Source organism: Excalfactoria chinensis, chromosome 3, assembly GCF_039878825.1.
Source record: "Excalfactoria chinensis isolate bCotChi1 chromosome 3, bCotChi1.hap2, whole genome shotgun sequence".
Lineage (NCBI taxonomy): Eukaryota > Metazoa > Chordata > Aves > Galliformes > Phasianidae > Excalfactoria > Excalfactoria chinensis.
Genome location: NC_092827.1, coordinates 86790764 through 86813066, shown reverse-complemented (window position 1 = coordinate 86813066; position 22303 = coordinate 86790764). Strand labels below are relative to the sequence as shown.

Sequence of the window (22303 nt, the reverse complement as noted above, 5' to 3'; positions counted from 1 at the left end):
GGCAATTTCAAAAACCTCACGGACAATGTGTGCTAGTGTTTGATCACACTCACAGTATGGACTCACTAGATAGTACTAAGAATTTTGTTCCATCTTTTTCATTCCTTCCCACTAGGAATTTAAACACATTAGTGAGATGCCCCTGATAATCTCCAAACTGAAGAGTTCCAGCTCTCTTAGCATCTTCTTATATCAAAGATGCTCCACCTTATCATCTTTGAGGCCTTGCACTAGAACTGCTCTGCCAGATCCGTATCTTTCTAATACAGGGAAATTATAATGTGATTATGATATCTAATGAAAAAAAAATAGTAATACAAACACATCTACAAACATGTTAGAGTGCTGTTTTTGCTCATTTTCATCTTTTTTCACTAATTCTATACAATTGTACTATCCTAAGAATGTAATTCCTTTTTCATATAGTTTCAGAGAGTGTATTTGGTTTTGCAGGAGTTGACACATGATTTAAAAAAACAAATCCTTTTCTGTTTTTTGTATAAGCCTACTGTGAAGATACAGAAGTTCTGAACCTTTAGTTTCCTAAAGTTGCTATGTATCTGAAAAATAGGTAAGAAGCAAGTTGTTCAGTGTTCCTTTTTCTGTAAGTGTAAGCTTGGTAAGTGATGGAACTTTTCAGACTTTTGAAATCTCATACTGTATTAGGTTTCAACCACTGAAAATAGTTTATATAACATTGAAAGTTCAGAGCAAAACTATTTCTTATAGCACCACAGAACTGGAAATATGTGTTTCTGACAAAGAAACGATCTAAAAAACAAAAATAATTTTTTATTCACTTGTACTACTTTTTGAAGAATACATGCAATATAATGTTTCTGGTGCATTTTTTCCATAATTTTCGAAAGGTTTGTCTTCATGTGTAAAAGTAAATATATGTATTATATCTTAAATGAAGAAAGGCAACACAGAAACAGCAAAACTTTACAAAATTGATAGAACCGGATATGTACTTACGCATGCTTTTAAATCCATATCTAGTAGATGGGAGATGTGTTGAATTTCCTCAGATTTAACTTACCAGAGTGTTGAGGAAGCTTGATATCACAATAGCTCAATGTGATTTTATAACATGCTAGAAATATTGGCTTTGATTATCTCAGGATTAGGTCCTATCACATACAGTAACTTTCTTAAAAAAAAGTAAGCCATTCTTTAATTTTTGCGGTGACTTACCTTTCCTGCTATCCACTTATTAGGCTGTACTTCTCGGAAATGCTTAATTCCATAAGTTTCTTTGCCTTTTTTTTCTGATGCATGAATTGACAGCTCATATTTCTTATTTTTATGATATGAAGAAAATGGCAAAAATCTGAAATTTAAGAATATTTCAAAATTACTACATACGACTCTGAATGCCACAGGATTTATGTAAATCAAATATCAGCGAATTAGGATATTGTGTGGACATGCATTCCTGATATTTCCCACTCTAATTTCTTGATGTAGCAGCCTCCCAACCCCGGTATTGTGAAAAATATTACATAATTTTTTCTTATAACTGCTTTTTAAAAAGAAAATTGGAACAAAGAGCTATTGAGCTTCAACAGCATATGACTTGTATTACTAGATTATTACTTTGGCTGCATCTGTCCTACCAATGGATGTGAGCAAGGAGGAAATGAACAAGGTTCAGTGTGCAGTGATTTGCTTCTTGATACAGGCAATGCAGTCCATGCCACAAGTCAATGGAAAGCACAAACCATGCACAAGTAGAGAGCCTTGCATTCATCTTACAAGTGGTGTAGTCCAAAAGACACACAACACAGCTTCAACTTGATTGTTCCATTAGGATGGAAATATTTCAAGATGTCAGCAATTTAAGTATAAATCAAATCTAAATTGAACCAGAAAGATCCCCTTCTGTATATCAAAACAGAAAATGAATCCTTTGGCAGCTGTTAAAGTAAAACAGACTGTAGTCTATTTTGTCAGAATGAAAATGTATAGATAATACTATCGATATTCACATATTGGCAGGACACAAGGTAAATCAGTGGTTTCTTTTAAATTTGCAAATTGTGTAATTTACTCTGAAGTGATCAGTATTTCCTGCTAAGTGATCTTTTGGAGCTTGATTCTTTTGTCTTTGATCATACCAAGTGTGAACTCTCTTCTTGCATACTGCCACAATACAGTGAAATTCCAGCTACCTGCTTTGGACATATAAGAGGTTTTCAGACACCCCTAATCTCATGGACAAGTGCTCCGGATTGGACCCACAGTAAACTATGTGAAGGAAGGTAAAGGACACTTCATATATAAAAGATATGAAAGAGAGCCTACAAAGATATCTTAGTTTCACCTCAGAAAATCACATGAAGGAAGCTCTTCATTGCTGGTATTGCAATAAATAAATGAATAAATAAATAATAAAAAACCAAACAAAAACAAGGCATGTTCTTTACAAGTGCAGAAGAACTATTAAGTTAGAAATACCTGTTTCAGGAGCTTAAAGCACTACTTTAACTGCCACATGTGTAATTAATTAAAACCTTTTCAGTAGTTGAAATCATTTCAGTACATAGAGTCCCTATGAGAGTTAGATAGTCAAATTTTTATGAAGAGAGGGATAATAAAAACTTTCTTTCTGTCTCTTGGCTGATACAGACTGAGAAAATTATTTTCACTAAATAATCCATCAGAAGCTGTTTGGGTGGGCTTGTTGTGTTTGTTTCTTTTTTGTTGTTGTTGCTGTTGTATTTAAATTCCACTTCATAAAAATAAACTATTTTGCATTTTTACTAGTTGTAGCAATTTACTCTATCAAGTACCACAAAAAATATTATGTAAAGTTAGCATGGGAAAAACACTGAGTTAGCAGACTTTTAAATTATACAAATCTGTAGTAGCATGTGTATGCTCCTGGGAAAGGACACTCTCACATAAGACAGATTATGGTACTTGTAATGCTAATTTGCACATGGGATGGACATCACAAGCACACAAAAATTAATGCGGCCCCAGTGTCCCACAGAATACATCGAAGGTGCTGTGAGCCGGCTGCTCCACTTGCAGTTTTTATCACTTCTGAATTGCATTTTAATAGTACATTTTTCTTTTGTTCAGACATGAAAGGAAATTGGCTTTCTCAGGGGATTGGATAGCTGAGAAGACAAGGCTAGCAGTTTAGGGATTTGCCTATATATGCATAGAATTTAGTTGAGCCATAACATTCATAATTCAATATGAATACTACATCAGTAAAATTTATACAAAATATGTCAGTAAAAAAATATATATTGAGAAGAATAGAAGATAAAGTAAAGGAAAACAATAATGATTCTAGTTTTCCATATAGCACTTCCAAGGTGGAGTGCTTGACTGCACTGCGGACCATTTTTATTTATTTATTTATTATCAGACCAGTACTCAGAGTAATCCACTAGGGCTGCTCTGAAAGTAATGTTTCCTATTTATGATCTTGGCCCACAATGTCAGAGACAGATACTGGTGGTATGGCAGTAGAGGCTGAACCTTCATACCAATATTTCACTACATTTTTTTCCCATGTGACAGATGGCAGCAGAGGGGCAGCCTGACAAAATGGTGTCTGACATGTAAGAGCATATCAAACAAGGGGTGTGACTGAATTCCTCCACATGGAAAAAATGGCACCCCTTGACATTCATCAATGCTTGCTGGATATTTATGGAGACCAAAGAGTGGATGTGAGCTCAGTGAAGTGATGGGTGGTGTGTTTCAGCAACGGAAACAGTAACATGGAAGACAAGCCATGTTCCAGATGGCCATGCACAGCTGTCACATCACAAAATGAAGAGTATTTTGATCAGCTCATCCAGATGAATCAGGAGATGATGACATAGAAACTATGTGAGGAGCTGAATATGCTTCAATGCATTGGAAACGATGGTGGCATCATTGGAATATCACAAAATATAGGAGGCATTATCTTCAGATCATACTCTGTATGCTCTACCATACATACATACCATACATGCTCAAACAAATATCTATATTTATATTTTAATGTTTTAGGACTGTGAGTACACAGCTAACCGTGTACACTACACACAAATTAGCACAAATATAATCTTCCACATTCTACTACATATCTTCTCTAAGACCACTGACTGGAGTAAATCAACCCATAATATATGTTTGTGGTTGAGGAAAAAAGTTAAAGCAACTATGACTTATTTTTAACATTGAACAATAAAAGAGAACTAAAATGGAAATTAAAGAACACTAAAGATATAATGGGATATGATGGCATGAAGCAGTAATTTTTATTTTTTTGTTCTGTATGATCAATTCTTGCTCAATAATAAGCAATGTTTAGAGTCTAAATGTCACTTACATATCATTCTTTCATAAACAGCAGTCTGAATGGAGATAACCACTGTTTCATCTTTGAATGTGGTAGAAATAAAGTTGCAACATTTGACTGTGAAAATTGCAGGTCAGAGCTATGTGAGCAGATGCTGACAGGGACAAGTATCTAGCTACAAGAAAAGATGTTTGCAAATTCAATGTCTGTTTAAAGCAAGCAAAAATCATTCTACGTGAATAAGTAAATAAAATAACATTAAAACATTCTTGTATGTGTGTGTTAAGTAGATAACCAAAATAATGAGAGTTATATGGAAGTCATTATAGCCCTGCAACCAATAATTGCAGTAAAAAAGCAATAGCTCTGTAATAAAATTCAGTAATGGCTCTGTTCTGTAGCTCTATATAGACACCTAACGGAGTTTTTCCCAAACTTTGTGCTTTGAATGTGATAGAAGAGAATGATCGAAGGAGAAAATAATCAAATTCAGATAAACATTATGAACTGCCCAAACTCAGACCACAGTAGCTTCTACCACAAGAAGTTCACTTGGGTAGGATTCTTATATCTGGATTTCAGTTTTTCTTCTCTCTTAAATGTAAATTCAGAAGCTCTTGAAGGGTTTCAGTAAAAGAAGACAGTAAAAAAGAGTAGCAGGATGAAAGAAGAATTAATTTCCATGTTGATGTCACGTTATGCCACAAGGCATAGTCAACATAAGCTGAGCCTTTCTAAAATTTCCTGGTTTAACATGAGGTGAGTTTTCTCCAAAGAAGTAAATAAAAAAAGAAAAAGTGGTTTCATTTTGTCCATCACAAAATCTTAAATGAGATGTACCAAAAATACATAAAATACAAGGTGAAAGAGAGGGAACCAAAAGGAGAAACTACCTCAGGTTCTGCAAATAGCATTATTATATAAACAAAATGAGAGAGGACCAGGACCACAGCTGGCACTGTCACTGGTAACAAAAGTCAGTTGCAGTTTTTCCAGGACCACAATCTGTTGGACTGAATTAGCAAGAAAAAAGACCTAGAAGCCTTGAATTAGTAGGCAGTCCTAGACTTGACAGTGGTTAGTGGTATATATTTACATTTCAAAAGATACCTTAAATACCCGTTAATAAAAATAAAACTTGCTTTTTTTCCGTCCCTCCATTCATTCTGTTCTGTATTACGAGGCTGCCACTAATTTAATCTCTCTAATTCTTCCTTTCTATATATTTTGCCCCCCTCATGCTCTTTCTTCCTGCATCTCTTCACTTATTATTTCTTCTTTCCCCTGTCTCCTGTTCCTAGAGGCTTCATAAATGTGGAAGGCTTTCTAGTTAGCCTGACCAAGCTGAGAGAAGTGGCAGCAGATATGGACTCTAGTATCTATGGCAGTCCATGAGAGAAAGCTGCCTGTGCAGCAGGGCAAACAAGAGGGAGGATTTGTCAGGGAATGCTGTCACAGGACAAGAAGTAGCAATTTTAAACTAGAAAAGGGTAGATTTAGATCAGAAATTAGGGAAAAAGTCTTCTCTGTGAGGGTGATGAGAACTTGAAACAGGCTGCTCAGAGAAGCTGCAGATGCCTCATGTTGCCTTGACCTAACACAGATGAAAAGAAGCTCCCTCTGACTGTAAGGACCATGAACAATTAGCTCTAAACAAACCATCTGGAAGCTGTGACTCTTCTCCCTCCCCACCCCCACCCCTCTTTTGTTTGTTTTTTAAATGAAACATGTAATGAATTTCAAGCTTTCAGATTCAGCTTTTACCTGAAGTCATTGCTCTAAGCCAACACTTCATCTTTATGTTTGGTGAACAAAGCAAAAAAAACAAACAACCACAATGGTTTCCCACAGCAAAACAATGGCAACAGAGCTGCCATTATGTAGTTCATAATGAGTGTACATTAGAAATCAAAGTTTTTTATGAAGCATATTTTACTTAGTGCATCTTAGAAGATCAGCACAGCATTTCTGCAAGACAAACTTCTTTGGGATGCGTTCTTACAAATCTTGTCTGTAGTTATGTGCTACATACATGTGGGTAGTTTTGCAATAAACTATCAGTCATCCTCATCCTAATAGGAGAAAATCTAAGAGTTCTTTGTCTCTCTCTTTATTTAAGCCATGCCCGCAATACTGTACAGTGATGAAGAAAAGCACTGTCTAGTTCCTGCAGGAAGTAAAAGAGATCTCTTCTATAGTAAATTCCAGAACTTCTTAATTATACAGACTTATTAATCTGCATCCCCAGTGTTATAAAGTACTAGAACTTCATTAGAAAAATTAAGATGGAAAAATGAAGGCGCTACTTTGTAAATTTCCACTGGAAATTAGCTGGAAGAAGCAGAGGAATACTGGATCAAAAGAGGGTAATCATGCTTAACTGTGCCCTAGAGCACCCGCATGTATAATACGATTTGCACAGTAACTACCTCTCCTATTACTGCTTGTTTGGAGTATTCTGTGTTAATGGGGTTAGCTAATTTAGTAGTTTAACTTAAAAAGACTCTGCTGATTAATAAATGTTGCACACTGTGCTAGTAATTAAAATAAATGGAAGAGTTACAAATAGAAGTTGAATTGTTAAGAAAACATTATCTGAAAATATATGATAATCCCTGTTTATCATAATACAATAACAGCTCGGAAAATATGCAGATTGCAGAAGTTGCAAAGCGTATGAAAAACTAAGCATAATTTGAACAAAGTTTTCAAATGTGTCATATCTGCGTGACACAAAACATAGTGGCCATTTTCACTGCAGCTATGTCAGAAATAGAGTGAAAGAACTTAAAAGCATAAAAATAAGATTTTTTAAAAATGTTAAAATTTTATCAAATAAGAGCAACTTGTTTTCTTATATTTTTATTACCTTTATTGCTTTGCACATTTTGACACTGATGTCTTCAAGTGCATCTTTGAGCACATCACTGTGTAGCACAAAAGCACCTATGCTGGTTTTCAAAGAAAGCATCTTGCTGAAACAAGTGTGAGACACGGTGTGCAAACATTGCATTCTGCTGCACACAGGTGAATCCCTGTGTTCAGGACTGGTGTGGCTGCCTCTAGTGCAGCTCTGAGCACAGAGAGCCAGCACTGAGGTGACTTGCCTGATGCCTTGGTTATCACTGTGGTACCCTTATTCTGTCACCACACTGCAACTCATTCTGATGTATGCGGACTTCATAAAGATATTTAATAGTATACTTTGGATCATGAGCCATATTATCTGAGACAGCTTTTGACAAAATTAATGAAAATAATTTGCAATTTACATTTCTGTTCTCTGGAAAATCAGGCCTGTACATTGCTGCACACGACAGAGTAAAGAACTTTTCATGCTCAGTGATCTAAATATGCTGCATCCGGCACTTGGTGTCTCAAACTAGACACTAGTTTATTAAGTGGTCATCCCAAAGGAGTCCAATTGTCATTCCTCTCCAAGTGGAGAGGGAAATCACTTCATTTGTATGAAAAATAGCACAATAAGGCAGTAACGGCTTCAATTACGCACGAAAAGGGAATCATCCTTATTAGGTTAGATTGCCCAGTTGCTCTTTCAGTAAAAAATAGTAAAATCCAGCAGTTGCTACAAGCATACACAAAATTTACTCATTTATTTGGCATTAGCACTGCTGCTGCCTACCTGAACCTCTCCCAAAGCTTCCTCAATTATTTCTGCATTTATCAGAAGCAAGAAGTTTCTCAGAGCTTGAAATGTTTAGAGACAAATGTATAAAGCGATTTCAGAGCTTTGTTTGTTTGTTTGTTTGCTTTTTTAAACAAAATATGGCGGGAATTCTGTGTGGTCTGATATAACAGCTATAAAACACCAATATTCATTCTTGAAAAATGCAGATCACGGTCTCTGTTTCTTCTTATATTCAAACACCAGCTTTACCATAAATGTCAGACAGTTCCTCTGCTCTTTCTCTCATTTTCTAAAATATCAGAATGATAAGCATAGGAAGCACAACCAGGAAGAAATACAGTCCCAAAGTACACAATTACATAGAAAGAGACAAGAAATTTGTCAATTCATAATAGACACTGCTGAGAAAAGGATTACTGTAGAATCCGAGTAACCCTTTGTTGACTCCTCCCTGGAGACCACCATACCACACAGCAGCTGCGGCATTACTAGTGAGTGTTAGTCCTGATGATGACCTGCAGCTCTGTCATCACCTTTTCAAGGTTACAGATGTGACCCTTGCATGGTTGGTTGAATCTGAAGCACAAACGGAACAAGCACAGCCTGAAAATGTATAATCCACTATACATTTAGTGTGCATGAAGCTGAGAATTACTGCTTCTGTGCATTAAGGATGGCACTAAATGCTTCTTTACCCATATGGTAAATAAAGACTGCAGATCAACTGATATCTGTCAAAGTTGGCATGCCCAGATTTGAACTGTACAAGTCTAAAACCTTAAAGATTCACTTAGCAGAAAGAAAGAAAAATAAATATTTCAAGATAAGACTTGAAAGTGAACACATAATGACCTCAGAGGTAAATCTTATCAAATAAGGACTGGAGACCATATATTCATAAGCAAAGGACTTAATTCCTCCTTACCTGGAATGAATAATCAAAATCTTCTCAGTGAAAAGAACACTTTAATTGAGAGATAAAGGTTAGTTATTACTCAGTGTTTTCTAGATTTCAGTAAAATAAGTTAAAAATAAGAATTAAAAAGTCAGTTCAAATTGAAACTGAGATTTGAAAATTAAGATGCTTTTCCTCATTCTGAATAACAACAAACGGGAAAGAACAGAAAGCTGAGGTACACTTTTAAAGTTTCCCTATTGTGTTTAGTATATAAGGAATCAAAATAATACTATGCGTTATTTCTGTTAGCAAATAGAAAAAAATAGAACAAAAGTAGCTGAACAAAGAGATTTCTTTTTTAAGCTGAATCTCCTTCTAATATCACCGTTAATATTCAATTAGGGAAAATACAAGAAAAGATTTAATAATCAAAAATTAAAAGTGCAAATCCATTTGATTCTAGCATACTGATTTGATTCTAGCATACTGAAGTTCCAGTCCTTAAGCTAACATGTACAATATGGAGCTGACAGCAAAGAATCACATCCTAGTGAACCAGTGGATCATGGGCTGCTCACAAGGAAAAGGAATTCCTTTCTGTCTAGAATTCTGGTATTTAATTATCAAATAGTTGCTAAGAGCAGGAATTCAAGGGAAAAGCTGACAAAACATCATTTGTTTCTAGTTAACTACAAAGACCGAACAGGTGAGTTAATAGGCTTTATTATGATTGGACAAAAGTGTTCCATCACAATAAGAAAAGAGCTGGAGCAATTTTTGCAATAACCTCCAATCTTTTTGGATAGATTACGTCAGTATTAGGGATTGTATGGAAAACGAGCTGGTTTCTCTCATGCTATTACAAATGCTGTGTCTCAGAAAGACAAACTGCTACAAAAGTTATTATAGTATTTAAAAATCTTGTTCTAACATGCGCAACATATGCTCCCTTCCCTTCCAAGTGAGTTTTGGTAGTCTACTTGAAGAGAAAGCAAGTCTTATCAGCATGTAACATTTCTCTTCTCATAGTTCGGAAAATGCTTGACAATGAGGACTGAAACAGTATGTGTTCCTCAGCAAAGCACGTATGGCAAAAAGGAATTTGCATTTGTTTGCTTATTTCCCATTAAGCCCATCTGTTGCATCACATAGTACTATTATGGCAAGATCTATTGATTCATAGAGATAGAAGGTACATGTCTCACAATTACAAGATAAGGTCTCTGCCCTGAAGAGTTTATAATCTAAGGACAAAGATTTAGAAGTACGTACAGAGAATATTTGCTAGTAAGCTGTCAGGTCTGACATTTCATTTTGCCTGGCATGAAAGGTTTCTGAAAGCAACAGAATAAAGAAAACCTTCTCATAACAATATATGAAAAAAAAGAAAAACAACAAAGAACTTACTCATGCTCATGTATACATTTTATCCATTCCTCCCTTTTCATTTCCTCTCTGGCCTTCTCTAGTGGTGAACTGATTGATGCTGCCACTCGCAAGGTTGGCTCCAAAGGCTTGTAGCGCTGCCGCAATACTTCAGCAGTATCACGAAAAGGCCCCTGAAAGGTATAGGATAATGTAAGTGTTTTATTGTGGGGCTATAGTTCTTTTACTTCCTCCTTTTATTCATGACACATCACTGATGAAAGAGGGCACAGAGTGCCTGGGAAGTGTAGCAAGACTTTTCTTCCAAATTAATTAAAGCAGTTCATTTTGATAGAGAGTTACAGATAACACAAAGGTTGACAACATGCTTTAAAGCCCCACGGAGAGTATGAGAAATGTGCAGTCTAAATTTATTTAGGTTCTAATAAATAATTATTATTTTAAAACAATACATTGTTAGAACTGATTAGGAGAGCTTATTTTTTTTCTTGAAAAAAATGGTGAAATAAAATCTGATATACAAGTATTAGATTCATCTAGATTCTGCTTAGGCAGAAAATCTTTTCCTTTTCATAGGATAAATCACATTTCACCTTAAAGAACATGCTCTTTTCAATTTTAACAATAAAAGTATGTGGAAGGGATCCTGATACGTGACTTAAAACATAATTCTTCTAATGCAATTCAAACTAATGACCACCATAATGTAACTGCATAGTCACTTTTTGTAAAATCAAATTCCACATTTATCTGGCTAGTCTAAAAAAAAAAAATCCTAAAAGCTCCTATTTATTTTATGTGTGTGCATACATCTATATTATACACACATGCATATGTACATACACATAGTCTATATAGAGAGAGAATACATATATGTATACATAGAGAACTTTCCTCCTCAGGTTACACTGCTTAATAAGTGATCATACCAGCATCTACCATTTAGCAGCACAGATAAACAGCAGGAGAAAGTCCTTTCCTGAATGATCAAAGTGACATACATCTTATCTTCCTTTTAGTAATAACCATTGAGAACTTACCTAGAGTACAATTAGTGCTATATTATGCTCAGGACAATTTAGTGGCAACTCTGGATTTAGAAGTGTTACTAATTAATTTTTATTTTATTTTCACCATTGCTGATCCAGCAATGAACTAGCGAAACCTTTGGAAACTATGAGCAGACAAAGAATCCTAATCACAGTCTTTATTCTTTAAGATATTCTTCTTTAAATAGGTTATCACTAACAAGTCACAGCTGGAGTTACTGCAAGCACTGAGTGAAGACTGCGGGGCTAATAAAAAGAAATGATTCACGCCTCATTTATGTTCACTTATGTTTTACATTAATAGAAACCAATAATAGGAACCAGTTACCATAAAAGTCATGGACCGTAAATAACACAAATGGCAAATAAGTATCATCTAGTACTTTTCACAGCTGGACAGGAGGATTGCTATATTTGAAAGTACTTAATGGATTTTTACTGGAACTTTACTTTTTAAAGACACAGCATCGTGATTTGGAGATCTTTTTAAAGATCTTAGTAAGTAAGCAAGCGTATTGCTTAAACTTATTGCAGACACTCTATTGATTTCACTTTCTAAAAGTCTCCACAAAAACAAAAAAAGAAGAAAAAAAAGTTCATTTAGCAAGACTACAGTGAGTCTTTTAAAACAGAATGAAAATTGCATTGCTTGTAAGAGAATAACTAATACTATAAAAGGTCATTACAACTGGGAAACAATATTCTAATAATACATTAAGTAATGATCAAGATATAAAATAAGTTTTAAATTCTTGGGGAAACGATTGAGATATAAAGTAAGTTTTAAATTGTTAATAAAATGATAAGCGGTCTCTATTGTAAGATGTTTGCAGAGCTGGGTATACAGAGAAAAGAGGAAAGAAACTTTTGTCAAGTAATATCAGAACAAATATGTTTGCTTTTCGAATATTCTATTTCTTCTTCATTATAGAAAATGGACTCATATTTCACAAGTGTAAGGGCCAATTCAGGTGTCCAAGGAAGCTTTTTTCTCTCTCTTCAGTTTCTTAGAACTTGTAACTCTTTCTCAATTCATAGTTCTAATGGAATCAGTAGAACACAGCAAATAACCAATGAAAGGAAGACAAAAAGAGTTTAACTATGCAAAAGTCTCCCCAGTAAGGCGGTGTCATCACTAATGAAAGTGAGGCGTATTGCAGAATATTGAGTTTACTCTAACTTCCCTTTAGAATTTTCCATTTCTCTGTGTCATGTATTTGTAGAAATCTATCTAGCAATAAGCACCTATATATTTCAAATGACAAGACCTCTAAAAAATCCATTTGCCTATTCCATTTTACAAGATGAACCCCAAAATCTGTAGTAATCTGTGAAAAAAAAAATAAATAATGGCACTTAAAAATATTTTCACATCTGCAATGCTTACAAGCACCTCAGCCATTCTGCTTCAAAAGGGAATTTTCACCCTGAAAGACACTCACACCCTATGTTATGTTTTTGAATCAACACCAAATAGCATAAATATTATTGCTACAGATTTGTCTACCAAATAAAAGGGTCAGCAGGTAGGCATTCTTACTAATTCATCATAAAATCAGAAACTTGTGATAAAATCTACACAAACTCTTAGATTCTTTACTGTCTCCATGCCAGGACAGTCACCAGCATGGATAAAAGGAAAAAAGTCCCCTAAAAATGGGAAATTACTTTCTGTTATAAATGCCTTTGAATGAATATTGGACTAATTTTAGAATTATCTCAACTTCCATCAAGCTGTAGTTCTAGTTATCTTAGTAATAAAAATGTTAGATCTGTAATAACTAACATACAAGCATCATTAGAACATTTACATACACTATCTCACATACACAGAGCTTACGTACAAAATGCTAAATACCAATTACCCAAGAGAATGCTAGTAGATAGCTAATTTTCGTTGTTTTAAGCACATATAATTCTTATACAATATATCCAACCCTATTGGCAACACAGTTTCTAGATATCTGGATGAACAGTGGAGTAACAAGTGGCTCACCCTGGATGTGACACACATACACAGGAAAAAGAAGCATGGTGCCAGAAGGCGCTATCACAGAGAACTAGGACACAAGTATAGCTAGTAATTAAATTCCTTACTGTCACACTGGACAACTTTCAGGATGATGTATTCTGATGGGTTTTTATTTCCAGCTGTTTCATCAGCTCAAAACAGTGTCCTTTCTTTAGACAATACAACCCTAAATTGTCAAAGTGTTGTGCAGGGATTTAGCCGTGTGACTCCCATTAACATCAATAAGAGTCGCGCAGCTAAATCCATGCGCTGTGCTTTGAAAATTTGCCCCACAGTGTACATCCCAGGGTGCTGAAAGGATTAAAGTATTATATAGTAAATTCCCTCTTTGAGGTGCAGAAAATAAACAGGACTCTTCTGGTTTGTTCTGGAAGGCTGTATGTGCACTACTGCTGTGTGTACATCTGAACTTAGAAACATCTATAAAATATTCCACACCCAAACTGAAGCTTGTAAGATTCTTTATATACAACAAAGTGGTTTTGCAAGAGCAAGTTAGCAATGTAAAAGCTATGACTTCTCACTATTAAAAAAGCACAACTCCTGTACCATTACCATCTATGCAAAATCTTCCTCTTTTTCCTGAGAGACAATGCATTTAGTCACATCCTGCTGAAGGACTGTCACAGCCCTTTGGTCCCAGAAGACAAAGCTATAATGTCATATGTATCTGGTTTTGAGCATACATTCAATTTCAAACTCCCTGATCACTAAACAGTTGGGTCATGCTTTGACTTGGGTTTAACGTGAGTCAATTAGCTCATTATATGAGGAAGCTTAAACAGCCAAAGTGTGCAGACAAATGGAGGGAAGGACAAAGGTGGAAAATTTATTTGAAGTTGATCCTTATTATTACAAGCAGTGTGGACCTCTGTGGGACTCACCTCTATTTCTGGCAGATCTGCACCTGTTCCTTGTGCTCTAACCCAATTACTTCTGCTTTCACATCCCATCACGGATACTGACTTGTCCTCCTCTGGACAAGTCAGATGCGATACAAAGGTGAGAAAAGCCTCTTGAGTGTGTGTTAGCCTGTGAGACCGTGGCAAATCCAACCAATATACCACATGTAAACTGTGGCAGATGGCATAGCTGAACAAAGTTTGAACCTATCTGGAGCTCAGACTTAAGACTGTACTTGGAAATAGCTATGTCAATTCAGAGTAGCTAAATACCAATAAAGATAAATTATATATTGTTAATGGCTCATTACTGTTACTTATTTTTTTCAGTTAAATGGTAGCTTTGATAAGGTCTTATTTAGAACCACTGTCTTTCTAAAACATACAAACAAACAAACAAACCCATGGGATTCTGAAGGGTTCCATTTTAGGGCCAGTTCTTTTTAATGTTTTCATCAAGTACTTGGATGCAGAACTTAAATGCGTACTAAGTTTGTGGATGACACTATATTGAGAGAAGCAGTTGAATACCTTGAGGGTAGAGAGGTTGTGCAGAGAGATCTTGACAAATTGGAGAGCTTGGCAATCACCAACAGATTGAAGCAAGTGCCAGATTCTGCACCTGGGATGGGGCAAATCTACACATATGCATAGACTTGGGGATAATAGGCTGGAAAGTAGTCCCACAAAAAGATAGCTGAGGATTCTGGTTGACAGCAAGTTGAACCCAGAAGTCCAAAGGGCCAGTTGTACCCCTTGGGTGCTCCAGATCCAGCACTGCTGTCAGGTGAGAGGAAGGACTGTCCCAATCTGCTCTGCATTGTGAAGCCTCACTCTGTCACTGAGTGCAGGTCTGAGTGCCAAAATACAAGAAAGACATAAAACTATTAGACAGCATCCAAAGGGGGGCTATGAAAGTGGTGAAGGATCTAGAGGACAAGGTATGAGAGGACCCATGGCTCGTTCATCTCAGAGCAGAGGAGCTGAGGGGAGACCTCATGGCAGCTGCAGCTCCTCACATGGAGCAGAGGGGCAGAACTGATGATACTCAGTTATAACAGATCTCTTTGAGTCTCAGAAATGACATTTCTCTTTCTTCAAAGAAAAGACTAGAGAATCACATTTCCTTGTTTTTACATAACATACTTTTCTTTAAGACAGATTTGTTTCAAAGACTTATGTCCTGAATGCAAGCATGAGTTCTATAAATGAAAATTATCCATAAAATACTTAAACAAAAGCAGTCGAAGAGATATTGAATAATGTTACCTGAGGTTTCTGTCTGCCAATAGGTGGCAGAGGCTCTCCTGTGGGGAAAGCTGGAGGTCTTTTACAGGTAGGCCAGTCATACAGATCATATGTGAAGGGACTCTTTACTCGCTGCTGCCTGTGGCTCAATGGCTTTGACTGCCGGAGCAGCAGTTCCATTGGATCTGGGGATTTTCTGAACGGTGAATTGTATATGCCTGCAATCTGAACAGAAGATGAGGTTACTTTTGACTTCAACTTACAGTTCTCTTCACAGAAATGTTTAAACAGGATAATGTAATGTATAATCTGTGTTTCAGTACTTTGAATGCACGTAACTTTCATTTTATACAAGCAAGAAATGCACAGATGATCTTCACGCACCTGAAATTGAACCCTATGTACAACAGAATACTTGCAACATTCTTAATACTTTTAAGGTCATTTTAAAGCTCAGTTATTATTATTATCATCATTATTATTATTATATTTATTTGCTAAGAAGTACTGAATAAACAGAATAAAAAAGACATCATTTTAGAGATGCGGCGAAAAGTAAGTAAAAAAGTATATGTTCCCAGCCTTACTTTTCTTAAGCCTCCTCCTCCTGAAGTGCATACATCTTGGAGCTGAAAGAACTGAATAATCCCTATTAGCTCTACTGCATTTTTCATTAGCAGATCCTACTGGGAAATCACAATTCCCTGTCTCAAAAAAGTGAAGTATGGCTAATTTTCACCTTACTTAAAGGACAAAAATAATCAAAGATGGAAGCCTATCCAAAATATTTTTAGTAAATTTTAAGGGCTATAAGCTCAAATTCTGTAAGTGTTCTGGGCCTGACCAATTATTTTTGTTCCATGTTACACATTTGCTTCTTTGTGTAAACTATCCCACTACATTATCAGTGTAACTGTGTGATGGTAAAAAGGACATGAATAGAAATAAGTGGTAAAAACGTACTCATGCCAAACAACTACTGGTTGTTCCTTCTGCTCATCAGGTTATCAAACTAAATTATAGAGGTCCATGCTTCAGATACCTGGCAAGCAGGATTAATCTGTGTGATTATGAGTGACTGCAAAACAGAAGTCCATGTGTTACTCAGTGCTGTAAGGAATGGCATTGCTTCTATACTTCATTTTTAGAGAAGTATTAATAGCCACATGAGTATAATGGCATTCTGAAACTGTATTTTGTAATCTATATTGTGATACTACGCATGTTCTTGACATTTCTTTGTTCAAACATTTGGCAGCAATGTGTACTTCATACAGTGTTCAAACACTGAAATGTAGCTGTCTCAAGGTGCACAAATTGGATTGACTTTTAGCACTTAAATTAGACACTTAAATTAGCCATAATAGGTTTGGGAACCCACTGATTTCAGTGTCGTTTGGATTATGATTGCTGAAAAGTTGCCTTAAATAAGAGTCGTATTTCATTGCTCTGTTTTCACATACTATCAGGTTAAAAATACAAATAGTATAACAAATACAAAAACAGATTTGGATTTTTAGTGAGGAACACTTGTGAGGCCAGCTGGACACTTTACAAGATGTTGTGCTTTCTATTGCTGAAACTCTATGTAAGATCTGGGTCAAAATTAATTACGAAGTGCATTTTAACTAATGATTTTTCAAGCAATCCTGTTAATTACTTTACATTTTAATTATATGTGTTCAAGTATTCAAACAGAAAGATAGCAGAGCAATCAGTAGAGTTTGTATCTAGATAGATAAAATTAATACAAATTTACTCTAAAATCCCCAAGGTTTGTGGGTAGGTTTTAAGCCTAGATTTAAAATTAGAAAAGTTTGGTAGGGGATGAGTTTGATTCTATTTTCTAGTTCAAACCAATCTCTGGTAAAATTGCTTCCATTAATTTTAAAATGTCTTTGCAAATCAGAGTCATTTGTGCCATTCCTTGTGTATGTGTGGTGCACTGAAGAATGCCCTATTCACTCTACCCTCTGCAGAGAGATGGCAGTATGCAGAAATATAAGAATCTGAAGGATCAAAGCCCTTGGCATTTAATAGATTTTCATATCTTCTTGAGACATTTACTATAAGTTAAAAACTTGAACTTCATCTTATCCCTTCTTTAATACAATATCCTCTCAACTACAAAACTACTGTAGTTAGTACTGCAGTAATGGCAGAAAAATATCATGAAATACTAACTCATACTTTGATTTCAATATTTTCTTCACCTTCAGTCCACAAGAATATATTTTACCCTCCCAAATATTATGATAGGTTTCAGAAAGTATCATCTCTTCTGTAGGGAGTATGACATTTTTCTGTACTCATGTTCTTCACAACTCAGAAAGTCTTCTGTCAAAGCCAGATTTCTGGGACTTTATTTCCAGGAACAATTTTCCAAAGTGACAAACACTATGGGGAAATTTGTGCTACTGTTAAAAAACCTGCAGCTGAGTTATTTGCAGTACTGTCATGCTAACTTCCAACTCAATAAGACCAAGGTAATCTCAGGAGATGACTCTGCTAATAGCTTCTTGCTGACCTCCTTGCATCAGCCTCTTCTGCTGAATGGTGGCCCAGTGGTGAATATGGCAAATGAGGTGTGAAAGCACAGATTTTTTTATTTATTTTTATAAGACTATGGTTCTCACCCGTCAGAGGAAAAAAGGGGGAAAAAAAAAAAAAAAAAGGCGGGGGGGGAGGGAGAGAAATGAGTTATACAATAGATATATTTTTGCCCTAGAATTCTCAGCCTCAGACCTTCCATCATGGAAACCCAAGCATGACCTGGAATATTAATTGTGTCAGGTCAAGCATACTGGCAAATGTACCATTTGTTACCCAGTCATCCTTAGCATTACATTAATATTTTGAATGATTTTGCATTTCTAACACTCTATCATTTAGTTTCTCCCAAATATTTTCTTACATTTGTAATTAATGTTGGCATACTATATGTATGTATATATATACTAGAAAAAATAATTTAATGTGTATATTTTTTAATATTCTGCATCATTTACATCTCTAATCCTAAACTTAATGTATGCCATAGAATGACCTTTTTTTTTTTTTGTCTCTATCTCTTTGTCATTATCAACACAGAAAAATGTAATTGATATGTTTTCCCTGAATATAACAAAGAAATTATTTAGGAGCTTGACTTGAAAACAAAACTATGCAGCAAAAGAAACAAAGTACAAGGAGGAAGGGGGAGAAAGAGAAAAGGCAGAAGTAGAAAGGAAAAGGCAGGATGGTGTTGATTATGCTAGAGAGCTCCTCAGAAAAGAGATCAGTGGTCATGAGTGGTATAATAAAATGTGAACAATGATGTTGCAGTTTTACTTATGAATTAAAATATATCTCATTTCTTGACTTCAAGTAATTAAATTTACATCCACTATTCCAAACAAGACATGCCCTGGAAGATACAGTGGAGAAACTACTTTGCAAATTATTACATACATGAAAAATTAAATCAATGAAGATAAGCTGAAGAGAAACTGCAAGGATGAAGTCAGTAGAGAATGTATCCTCATGTATTAAAAATACATTTTACTGTAATTCAACTCAACTACAATATAGGTATATTTTAATTTATTTTTCATATCAACTCAGAAATTCTGAAATAACATGTATCATGAATATAAATGCTTCTATTAACAGTTATATGCAAAAAAAATACCTTAGACGGAGGTGGTCTTTGTAAGAAATTGTCACAATGAGACCATGAATAAGGCTCTACTTTCTAACTCTGTTCTTTTAATAATGTCTTAAATAATTCCTTCTTCAAAATGCACTTAAGGAGACAGAAGAGACTTCAGCAAAATAGGGACTAAATTCAAAAACCTTTCTTTCTCCACTGTAATTTGTAAAAAAACTAAGCAAGCTGAGAGAGGAGCTAAGAGATCTTTAAAAGCCATAAAAGTAAAAGCATGAAGGAGAGCTGTGAATGAAATATTTGCTAGAGAAGGGATTGCTGAATCAACACTGACCAGTGCACTTCATCATAATTATCAGGACATACTACTGCCAGGGGATTTATAAAAATCCCACTCAGCAAATAATTGCCCTGCTGTTAGGAGATAGTCGGAGTGTTAACACACTGTCACAGTCCAGCGTTTAGTAAGATATTCAACATTCAATTACTCTTGCTGAGAACTAAAAGGAAACATGATCGTTTCTCAGCTACTGCAGTTATGCTTCCACATGAATTCCAGTGAACAATCTTGTTAATCCCCAGATATAGTTTCTCTGGGAGGTAAAAGAAATACCTTAAAACATTAATGATTCACAAGAAAAACCCTTGCTTAAATGATGCTGCAGCCACATCTGTAAGAAAAAATAAATTTAAAACTACTAAATAAATAGTTTATTACAGCCTATCAAAATATTCAGTGCATTATGAAAATAGGATATCTCTAATGTGACGATGATTGGGTAAATATTCATCTATTAAAATTCTGTATAATAATAATAATCTAGCAACAAGTACAATGAAATTATGTTCACTAAATCAAATTTGAAACTTCAAATTATTTAAAACACATTACAGAGGCTTAACAAGAATAATCTGCTACTTTTAAACTAATAAGAATATGTATTTTTATGAGCGATTAATAAATATAGTGTGAACTTCATTGATATATTGGAAAAATATGATGGTCTGGTTCACCATTCTAATTCAAAATAAAATTTTCTTGCAATTGTCACCCAATTTTATAAATGACAGTTTGGTGCTCACCAAGATAATGCTACTTTTTAGGCCTGATCCCACAAACTTTATAAAAATAATACATAATAAAGATAAACTCTAAGGAATGTGTTCTAAATGAATTGGAGGACCTTGCCTGTTACTGTAGTTAAGGTATTTTAACTTTGAGATAGCCCTTTTATTCAAAGACAGAAGAATTCATAAATGAGTGATGAGGAGTGTATATTCTTTCAAGTGGAATTAATTACCTGTCCTCTGCTCAATATAAATACCGTTTTAACAGAGTAATAGAAACATTAATTATTGTTATTCTGCCTTCAGATTTTAAGGGTTGGTTCAGTCCTTTTCATCTGTGAAATGTTTGTTTGATATCAAAACAATAATGCAATCACATTTTAAATGCATGTTTAGGAGTAAACTAGGCTGCAATTTTATAGACTATACAAAGAGGTGTCTAGGAAACATTCAAGTCTGGTACCCTGCTCACAGATCATAAAATCAACCACTAACCCTGCACAGACACTGAGCTCAACTGCAGGAAATCAGAATGTTTTTCGAGTCTCCAAGCAGGTAACAACTGCTTGGGTATTTACACAAAATGACTAAAGAAGAACAAAACCTTAGATTTATGCATGGGTCAGTATGGCACAATATGCAACACAGCCGCACAGCAAATGCTGAGGAATCCAAAAATATATCTGCCTTTCACTGCTTAACTCTTTGACTGAGGCTTGTTCCCTCAAATCTCTTTCATGTGCAGGTTGTTCATGACTTGACCAGATCAGGAATAATGACTTGAATGAGTGAGTGATGGTAAGGTACTCGTTATAAAGACACAATACAGTGAAACAACATTCAAAGTTTTGTTATTGACTTCTCAGTTGACTTCTAACTGATTTCAAAACAAGCAGAAAATGGATTTTAGCATGATTACTGACTTTATTTTAAAAATAGGAATGGGAAGTTCCATTAGAGTTCTCACTTGTTCTTTAAGAGCTCGTGTGAGTGTGGGATCACATACGAATTCTAGGAACCTCTGAAATAAGCCTGCTTCTACAAACACCCTGTGAAAATGTGAATTTAAGAGATTAGTCTGAAGAATAACCCCTGAAGGTGGTTACACATTCTATGTCTCATTAACTATGTGTGAAAACACAGTATGTATTTTCTTACTGCCCAGGAATATATTGTAAGCTAACATTATTTACACTTGGAGAAGTTTTCCAGAACCCTAAAATACTTATTTAAATGTGTGATACTATTCATGTTTTTAAAATTAAAATTTCATCTACCCTCATTTTTATAACAGAAAAAGTTAGCTTTGTTTAAAAAATAATAATAATAATTAAAAAAAAAATCAACTTGAAAATCTCTGCTTTTCTCACTGGGTAAAGAAAAGTCCTTATAAGTACACCACTTAGTAACTCTGAATTTGTAAAACTAGTGGTTACCTAGTGCCTCTAGAAGAGAGGAGAACACCCTCTTAACAGGGAGCCATGGAAACCATGCGTAAATTTATTTTGATTGAGAAAAAATTCTTGAGAATTCGTTCACTTCTCCAAAAAAGCCAAATACAGAACAAAATCATGTAATATTTAATTGTTTTTCCATTGTTCCCTGTGTCTGTTGTATTGTGCATACATGTGAACTTTCCCTCACTGACAGATTCGTTGTAGTAAACCTATAGGATTAGACAATGACTAAAAACTCAAAAAGTGGCAGTGAGTTTAAAAAAGCAGCCCTCAAAAAGACCAGTAAAGTATTAAGTGAAGATTTAATGAATGTTCATAGTATCATATATAGTAAAGAACTACTTAGATCAGCATAGGTAGAAAAGGGTGATGCAATAAGAAACAAAACAAACAAACAAAAAGAAAAGCCCACTAGATTTTCTCAAAAGACAGTTGAGAGTGAAAAATTAAAAGCAAATAAAACATGCAAAATAAAGGCAAAAACAATATCAGAGATATATACAGTTCTCCTGATGCCCACCACAGGATGGAAAGACTTCCCAAATTAACAGTATATATTAGATACCAAATAATAGCATTGAATATTGAATAAACTGTGCAAGTTAATGAAATAACTTTACTACTATGCTATTAACTTGCCTAAGAGCTAAAAAAAC

General features: G+C 35.0%; 1 protein-coding gene across 4 annotated transcripts in view; it reads right to left on the bottom strand.

Annotated features, from left to right (window-relative positions):
• SPATA17 (spermatogenesis associated 17) overlaps nucleotides 1-22303 on the bottom strand; it is an 84509-nt gene that overhangs the window by 22071 nt on the left and 40135 nt on the right. For 2 of the 4 annotated variants that reach the window (XM_072333025.1, XM_072333027.1), the window contains 4 exons: nucleotides 15498-15701; nucleotides 10267-10418; nucleotides 8887-8925; nucleotides 1198-1333 (listed from right to left, as the gene is read on the bottom strand). In XM_072333025.1, the coding sequence (XP_072189126.1) occupies nucleotides 1198-1333; nucleotides 8887-8925; nucleotides 10267-10418; nucleotides 15498-15701 (531 nt within the window). The remainder of the gene's footprint in view (nucleotides 1-1197; nucleotides 1334-8886; nucleotides 8926-10266; nucleotides 10419-15497; nucleotides 15702-22303) is intronic. The other 2 variants (XM_072333026.1, XM_072333028.1) reach the window with 1 other exon arrangement.